This window comes from Cololabis saira, chromosome 15 (assembly GCF_033807715.1).
Source record: "Cololabis saira isolate AMF1-May2022 chromosome 15, fColSai1.1, whole genome shotgun sequence".
NCBI classification, from domain to species: Eukaryota; Metazoa; Chordata; class Actinopteri; order Beloniformes; family Belonidae; genus Cololabis; species Cololabis saira.
The window spans coordinates 24,563,286-24,572,159 of record NC_084601.1 but is presented as its reverse complement, the minus strand read 5'-3'; the positions used below and the strand labels follow the sequence as shown (position 1 = coordinate 24,572,159).

The following is an 8,874-nucleotide window of genomic DNA, read 5'->3' as shown; positions in this document are numbered from 1 at the left end:
CTACTTACAAACATGGCATCACCTAGTTTCCTGTCTGTCAGTGGTGTGATTTAGGGTCCCTAACAGTAGGTGAGCGCTGCCCTCGGCCCCAGTTGGAGCCGGACCCATCCTTCACGTCCAAGTCAGCGTGTTTGGAACATTCCTGCAGACTCAAACGCTGGAAATTCTCCTGATGTTATGATGGCGTCTATAAAAGAAGTAGAGGGAAGTCGGTGAGAGTTCACGGAGGGAAAACAAGCAGTTCTCGTCAGATCCAAAACAGCCCGCGGGCACAACAGACGCCTGGAAACGTCACATGACCCTGATCAAATTACAGAACAACAGCTGTGAAACTAGAAGGAGCCACGGCAGCCAAAACAAACTCCGACCCTGAGTTTCATAAAACCTTCGATTACAAACTCATTTACAGTCTTTTCAATCAATTGGTTCACGTAGAACGGAAACTGGTGTACTTTTAGTGAAATGTTTGTGTCACCAACCAGAGGTGTCGAAATCAATGGAAAATTTAAAAATTTCAGAAAATCCCACTTCTGCAATGACGTACACCGACATAGCAGATGTAAAAAAAACAGGTGTAAACAAGGGTAAACTGATGTAAACAGGTGTAAACACCTGTAAACAGGGGTAAACAGCTGTAAACAGCTGTAAACAGGGGTAAACAGGTGTAAACAGGGGTAAATTCAATTAAATTCAATTCAATTTTATTTATACAGCGTCTAAAACAACAGAAATTGTCTCTAGGTTCTTTCCAGAGACCCAGAACATGACCCCCGAGCAATTATTACATAAGCAAGGGTAAGCAGGTGTAAGCTGGGGTATCTGCACCACTGGCAACAGTAAACACTAACAACATTCAACAAAGACCAAAACAACAGCTGAGGTTCGTACCCCGTCTTTTTTCTGTGGAAAACTATGATTTAAGAAAAATCACCCCTGGTTGTCCTCAGCAAGGGGTCCAGGCCCTGAGGCAGCCATGCAGACCCACATCATGATGCTCACACCACCGTGCTTCATTTTCATGTTCATGGGTCCATTTTTTTATATAATTTTGCAATTTCGTGAAGTCAGGAAAGTGTGTGTTTGCAAGGTCTATAGACCATGTCTCTAAAAGCAGTGTCAGTCTTTTGTTTGGCTTGTTTTGAAGTTTATGAAATGAGCTATTCTTAGTTTTCTCTCACAAATGTAGGAGTTTATGAAATCAGTCCAGGGGTTCATTTTACCAACATCCACACATCATCTCAGTGGTGAAGCACGGTGGAGGGAGCATCATGAGCCGGACTGGCTTCGGTGGGAGGACCTGCCATAGGAGGATGGCGTAGCTGTCACCACGGTGACAGTTCAAAAGACAGAAATGATCAAAGTTTGTGCTGTGAACTGAAACAAGTTACATCCGTCTGCTATTGTGACTTTGATCTGTCAAATTCAGGCATAAAACCTCTTCGTTTACATACTTTTTCTTGTAAAAGTGCAATTGAGAAGTAACATTTTGCACCATTCCTTTCTGGTTTCTGCCAGATCTGTGTGAGACATCCGTGAGTAAGTGTGGTGCTGATAAAAGTTGCTTTCCCGTCTGTTTTCTTTTCTTTTCCTGCTGACGTGTTTACTTCTTCCCAGCTGCTCGTCCCAACTGCTTATGGCCAGTAATATGCAGTTTTCTTCTTTTCAGTCAAACTTAGACACCACTGAACAAGATTTCCGCAAATCTGAATTTCATTTCCCTGTTAGGATTTAACAACTTCCTGTCCTCAGAGCCAGACCAAGGGGGGCGGGGCATCTTCCAACGTATTGCCCACATTTATACGACTTTAGCTGCATCCGAAATCCCATACTTCCACCCTAATGAGTAGCAAAAACAGTACGTGGGATTTTTTAGTGCGTCCGAAACATTAGTACGTACACAATATGCGCTATCCACTCATTCCGGAGAAATTTATTAGTGTGGACTGTTGGACACTAGCTAAGCAGAAACTTCCCACAATGCAATGCAGTGATGTTTGGTTGCTAAGTGAAACGTATATGTCATAAGTATAATATTAAGTTTAATAATATTATTATATAATATTAATATTATAATATTTGTATATAATAATATTATATAATATATTAAATGGGAAAGAGCGAAGCGGTGCGCTGCTACTGCTGCTGTGACAGGAGTTGTTACCATGGTAACAACTCCCCCTCCCAATGGCAGGAAGTGCCGTGTGGCTCTGAGTAGTACGTCCGAATTAATGCACACTACTGATATTTACTCAAAAGTGTGCCGAATTTAAGTATACTTTTTGAGTGTATACTGTTTCGTATGGCATTTCGGACGCACCGTTTGTTTTATTTTAGAACGTGAAACATCTGGTGTCCACACTAGTCCAGATGTGATCTAATCTTTTCTGTTCGGTGCAGATTACACGGATGTGGAGAGCCTCTACAGCCACCCGGGGTGTTGTTAAATTTATAAGATTAAGACATTAGAAATTTTGATTTTCTTTCCTTCCAATCTATGAGTTTATAAAGTTCAGTCCCAATGTCAGTGTTTAAGGGAAAATGGTTTATTTTCTTTCAGATTTTCAACAAAGCTTTTTCCCTGAAATACTACATTTACAAGTTTATAAAAGTTTGTTTCACTTGTACTTTCACACTCAGCTCCCAACGCACATTATTAGGGCCCGAGCACTGACAGTGCGAAGGCCCTATTGTATCCGTCTCGTTTTTCTTCCGACGAAATGAGGGCATTTTAGCCCCCCTAAACGTGCCCCAAAAGTCACCAAATTTTGCACGCAAGCCAGGCTTGGCGAAAAAATTTGATATTTAATGGTTTAATTAATTAATGGGCGTGGGCTAATAGCTCAACAGCGCCCCCTAGAAAACTTTGTGCCTCAAGCCCCACAATATGATTTGACATACATGCACGAAAATCGGTACACACCTGTATCATGTCGCAACTTAAAGAAAAGTCTCTTGGCGCCATGGCTGAAACCGAACAGGAAGTCGGCCACTTTGAATTAATCGTGTAATTTTGCCGCAATTTATGCCATTTCTTCGGCCGCTTCTTCGCCCGAACCGTAACATGCATCCAGGTGTGTTATACATCAAAATATGCGTCTCGTTCCTGTGACGATGGCCACTATTTTTCTCAGTCAAAAGCGTTACCGTGGCGACGATAGACGCCAAAAAGCGTCTATCGATAATTCAGGCTTTACTTCCAAGACGGAACGAGAGTCTTTTATATAGAATATAAAACAGGTAAAATACAAGAAAATATTGACGGTGGCCAAACTAATTGTAAACACAGGTCGCACACATGACGCTGGTGAGTTTCTGGTGCATAATGTGACGTTCTGAAGCTTAAATCTCCGTTTTCCTCTGTTTTCCTCCGTTTTCCTCTGTTTTCCTCTGTTTAGACGCAAACGTGAAAACAGAGTTTTTGAAAATCTCCACTTTGGCCGGAGTTTTCAGAAATGATCGTTTTTGGTGACTTTGAGCTGGGTTTTCGTGTAAACGAACGGCCAAAACGCATGAAAACGCCTCAGTTTTTGTTCCGTGTAAACGGGGCCTTAGTTTAGAGTCCTTGACCTTTATTGGTGAAAATTGCACGCGCGAGGGCCCGTTCATCGCTGCTTGCAGCTTTAATTTCTCCTTTTCCTCAGATGACCTAAATTGCCCACACCCCCCTCCTCAAGTTTAGCTTTTCTTTGTTCTTGGACACGTCATAAGTTAGACTTAAACTGGGCTCCACAACCCCGACCCTGGGCCACCCCAGTACCCAGGTCCCGGCCCGGGGCCCCGGGGCGCCGTGACTCACGGTTCAGGGTGTTTACCAGAATCACGCAGTTCTCTGACTCTCTCTCCAACTTCCTGCCCTGCATCTGCAGCGCATGCCTCGCATTCTGGCGGCCATGCACTGTCCACGCGCCGCTTCTGCGCGCTGATTGGCTGGAGCCTCCACAAACAGAGGATCTCGACCAATCAGCGCGCTGCTCACGCGTTGAGCCACGGCGAGCAGGCGGAGGGCTCGTGCTCAGCCGTATAAAAGCCCCTGCACCCTTTGTTTACAGCAGAGAAGCGCCGCGTCTGTTCTAGTACCTTGCTCGTACCTTTAACTAGTACCTGCTCGCGTTACAGCAGCAAACATGGTGGCCATGACCAAGAGACTGAAGAACTTCCAGGTGGTGTTCTCGGACCCGCTGAAGACGTTTTACTGCGGGGGGGACCGGCTCTCCGGACACGTCCTGGTGGAGGTGAACGAGGTGACGCGGGTGTCCGCCGTGCGGATGGTGGCCGTGGGCTCCGCCAAGGTGGAGTACGCCAAGGGGAAGCAGCGCTGCCGCCAGCAGAGCGAGTATCTCCGGCATGAGGAGCTGCTGAGGCTGCCGGAGCAGGCGACAGGTGAGGACCCGGGGAACGGGGGAAAGTTTAGCCTGATTTATGGTTCCGCGTTACATCGACGCAGAGCCTACAGCGTAGGCTCTGCGTCGATGTAACGCGGAACCATAAATCAGCCTTTAGAATGCATGAGTGATATTACAGCAGGTTGAAGTAAGGCAAGTTTATTTATATAGCACAATTCAACACAAGGTAATTCAAAGTGCTTTACATTGACATTAAAAGAGGGGAGACACAATTAAACAGTAAATAACAAATTAAGTGAGATAAAATGATGAGAATAGAAGTTAAAATAATAAAAAGCACAAGTTGCTGAAAAGTATTTAATTTAAGGGTTAAAACATGACTTTACTCAAGCGTACTCCTAAATTAAACTTACCTGCTGTATTCTACTGCCCTTATTTTTAACAGCTTGTGCTTTTTATTTTTTTTACCTCCTTTTCTTATCATTTTATTTCATGTATTTGATATTTAAGCATACTCTTAAGGCAAGGCAAATTTATTTATATAGCACAATTCAACACAAGGTAATTCAAAGTGATTTACATCGACATTAAAAGAGGGGAGACACAATTAAACAGCAAATAACAAATAAAATGAGATAAAATTATGAGAAAAGAAGGTAAAATAATAAATATCAAATAAATGAAATAAAATGATAAGAAAAGAGGTAAAATAACAAAAAGCATAAGTTGTTAAAAGTAAGGGCAGTAGAGTACAGCAGGTAAGTATTTAATTTAAGAGTACGCTTCAGTAAACAGTAATGTTTTTAGGCCTGATTTAAAGGAGCTGACAGTTTGAGCAGACCTCAGGTCTACAGGAAGTTTACATGCAAGTAAGAAACATGCTCTCTGTGCTATGAACTGTGGTTAAAAGTGTGCTTGTATGTGTTCCCCCCCCCAGATGAGGATGGTTCCGTGGTCCTGAGGCCCGGCAACAAGTACCAGTACCAGTTTGGATTCGAGCTCCCCCAGCAAGGGTAAGCCCAAGTTTGGTGTCCTGTTTTGAAAGTTGTGCAGCAGAGCTGTGGTTTGGTGCTGACCTGGTTTTTCCTGGTTCTGCAGGCAGCTGGTGTCGTCCTACAAGGGGAAGTTCGGCTACGTACACTACTGCGTGAAGGGGCTGCTGGAGCGGCCGCAGCAGGCCACGCTCGAGTGCAAGAAGCCCTTCGAGGTGGAGGAGCCGCTGGACGTCAACACCCCAGACCTGCTGGTGAGTGGACGGGGCGCCGACACCACCCTGGTGGAAACACGTCAGATAATTACTCCCAACAAAGACAAGTGTTTAAATTTTATTTATATAGCATCTATTACAACAGAAGTTGTCTCTAGGATCTTTCCAGAGACCAGAACATGACCCCCTAGCAATTATTACATAAACATAACATAAATACTGGCAAGTAAAAACTCCCCTTGTGGGAAAAAAACCTTAAGCCAAACAGTGGCAAGAAAAACTCCCCTTTAGGAGGGAAGAAACCTTGAGCAGGACCCACCCAAGTTGCATTTGTAACACATTTGATTGACCTTGGTTCATTACGCCCCAGAGCAGCTCTGGGCCGCGCCCCCGGTCTGACTGCATGTGACTGACCTCCATCTTGTCGTCTCTCCTCAGTCTCCTACAGGCGGTATGAAGGAGAAGAAGGTCAACCTGATGTTCATTCCCGACGGACAAGTGTCCCTCAACGCCAAAATCGACCGGCAGGGCTTCTGCGAGGGCGAAGACATCTTCATCAACGCCAAGTTTGAGAACACGTGCTCCCGCATCGTGGTGCCCAAGGCCGCCATCATCGCCAAGCACATCTACCAGGCCAATGGGCGCACCAAGGTGTTCCGGCAAAAGCTGTCGTCGGTGCGGGGCAACCACATCATCTCGGGCATGTGCGACGCCTGGCAGGGCAAGACCATCCGGGTGCCCAAGATCAAGCCGTCCATGCTGGGCTGCAACATCATCCGGGTGGAGTACGCGCTCATGGTGAGTCCTGCTGCAGGTCTGACGGGTCTGGGTCCCGGAGAGCCCACAGCAGTCTAACGTGTTGGTTTGCTGTATTCCAGATTTACGTTCACATCCCCGGCACCGACAAGCTGATCCTGGAGCTGCCCCTGGTGATCGGGACCGCCGGCCTGGGTAGCCGTAGCAACAGCGTGAGCAGCACGGAGGGTTCGGTCAGCAACGCCTCTCAGAGCTGGGTGTCCCTCCGGATGCCGTCGGACCCGCCGAGCTACTGCGACGTGAGCCGCGACTGCCGGCTGGACCAGCCGCTCACGCCGCTGCTGGACGACTTCGACGGCGAAGACAGCCCCATCTTCATGAACACCACCAACTTCCCCTTCCCGCCGCCCGTGTACACCGAGGTAAGCCCCCTAACGCCTGACGCTGCTGCTGGGTCCGTTCCCATGGTCCCGTCTCGCCTCTAACCCTCTGAATTGTTTTTCCAGACGGAGGAGGAGTACAACGGGAACGCCCGCATGCTGCCGGTCTGCTAAAGCCTGATCCGGACTAGCAACACCCGTCGGAGTGAGGCGGTGGACAGAACCTCTTGCCCTTGATCACGCTTCCATCATCTGTGCCCATCCAGACTCTGGTCCCGGTTTGGACCGGACCCCTGGACATACTGGCCAGCAAGGCAGGGGTGGCACACGCTACATTTCTGAACATAAGCTTCCCGGACACTTCTAGGACTTGAGAAGCCGCAGCTTCGTCATTCCAGGCCAGCGCCGCCCCGCTGAGCGGTGCTGATGGGAACAAGTGGGAACAAAAGCCGCATCGTCAGCGTTCAGGCTTCTCTGTCCACCAGTGTTTGACAAGTCCCCTATTCCTGTATCTTATTGCACTTTGATGCCTTCTGCTCTACTACTGCTGGCGAGAGTTCTGCTGCTGAGTGTCTGAAATCTAAAGTCCCGCGTTGATTTCCGGAGGAGCAGCTGGATGTGGGCTGCACCTCCCCGACTCTCTGCGAGCAGATAGAGATGTGCCGGCTAGGCACCTTAGGGTGTGACACCAGTCACACCTCTCTCCTGCTCCTTCCTTCAGGGCCCAAAGAATATATTCACGACTGATTTGTGAGAGTGTTTTTGCAATATGTTCATGATGTATAAAGGTATTTTTGTATGAAACCCTATGGGTGAGACTTTTATAAAAAATAAACAAATATTGAAATGTTCAGGAGATGTCTTCTCTTCCTTCATCACCGCGTGAACACACAGCAGGTTGGACGTGTGGAGTTACGCTGCTGCTGGGGCCGGGGTGATTGGGGGGTTGGTAGGACCCGGACCCTGACTGAGACCTGAGAGCTGTGTGGAAGTGAATCTCCAAAAGCAACGAGCAAACTTCCTCAAACGGGACCGGAATATAAAATAACTTTTTGGACCTGACCTTCTCCTGAACTTTGCGGATGCTGACATGCTGCTTCAGCTTTGTCCCACAGCTCAAACATGATCTATATCTGTGTCACGGAAGTGTCGGTCATGTGACGGCCTTGCTGCTGCCTCAGCTACAAAACTTAGTTCGTCCTTCCTCTTTGTGAGAGAAGCTAAGTCTTGTTGGGGTCACCTGGTAGAGACTAAGCTGCATCAGCATCACTCTCACAGCTGGAGCAGACCTGGGGCTCCCAGAAACCTGGAGTCATGTGACCACAGGAGGGCGGAGGATTCTGCTGGGCTGATTTACGACTTCCTCCCGGGTCATGTGAGGAGGCGGCGCTAGTCTCGGTCCAGGAGACGCTTCCTGGGTGTAACATGAGCTTTGTGGAGCCAGTAGAACATGATCAGCCAGGTCAGGGTTTATCACCCAACCACTCCCCACCTTTAAAACCTGTTACTGTTATTGTACATTTCTGAGCGTGTAAAGACAGAATTTCAGGTTTTCATTGCACATGTGCAAGTTTATAAACTACAAATCTTTATTTCTTTTAATCATAAATGCGCTTTTTCAGTCAGAATTGTTTCCTTTTGCAAATTAAGAGTTTTTATTAAGATAATTATTAATCCCAACTATGCACATTATAGTCGTAATTTATTTTAACATTTTTATAATTACATTTGTTATAACATTTCCAACTGAAAACAAAAAATTCACTATTTTTCAGCTTAAATTGGAGAGTTTATGAAGTCAGAAATTTGCAGCTTTTCAAACAAGAAAATCCTGTAGCTTGAAGGAGACAAATCCAACCCCCTATCCATGTGGAGCTTTCTCAGGACCTGGGACAGACGTCACGTCCCGGGGAGGGGCAGGTGGAGAGGCTGCAGGTTGCAGTAACAGCGGTTCATGTGGACTTAACTCCTAAAGGCGGCGTAGCAACGCGTCCTCTGGTGGAAATAGAACTTAGTTAATGTGAACATAATAAAACTTAGTCTTTTAGACAGTAACATTAGTGTTTACATTGGTATGCTGGTGTTGGGGGACCAACTTCACAACCATTGGTCTCAATAAAACACATAAAAGTGGTTTGGACTTCCTGGTTCCAGATCCTGGTTCCTGATCCAGTCTCAGGTACGAAAC

General features: G+C 46.6%; 1 protein-coding gene across 1 annotated transcript; it reads left to right on the top strand.

Annotated features, from left to right (window-relative positions):
* The first annotated feature begins 4,039 nt into the window (after positions 1–4,039).
* Positions 4,040–7,537, top strand: txnipa (thioredoxin interacting protein a). Its single transcript, XM_061741150.1, has 6 exons — positions 4,040–4,380; positions 5,281–5,356; positions 5,442–5,589; positions 5,989–6,348; positions 6,429–6,728; positions 6,813–7,537. The coding sequence occupies exons 1-6, from the start codon at positions 4,125–4,127 to the stop codon at positions 6,858–6,860; spliced, it is 1,188 nt and encodes a 395-aa protein (XP_061597134.1). The 5' UTR covers positions 4,040–4,124; the 3' UTR covers positions 6,861–7,537.
* Positions 7,538–8,874: the final 1,337 nt, after the last annotated feature.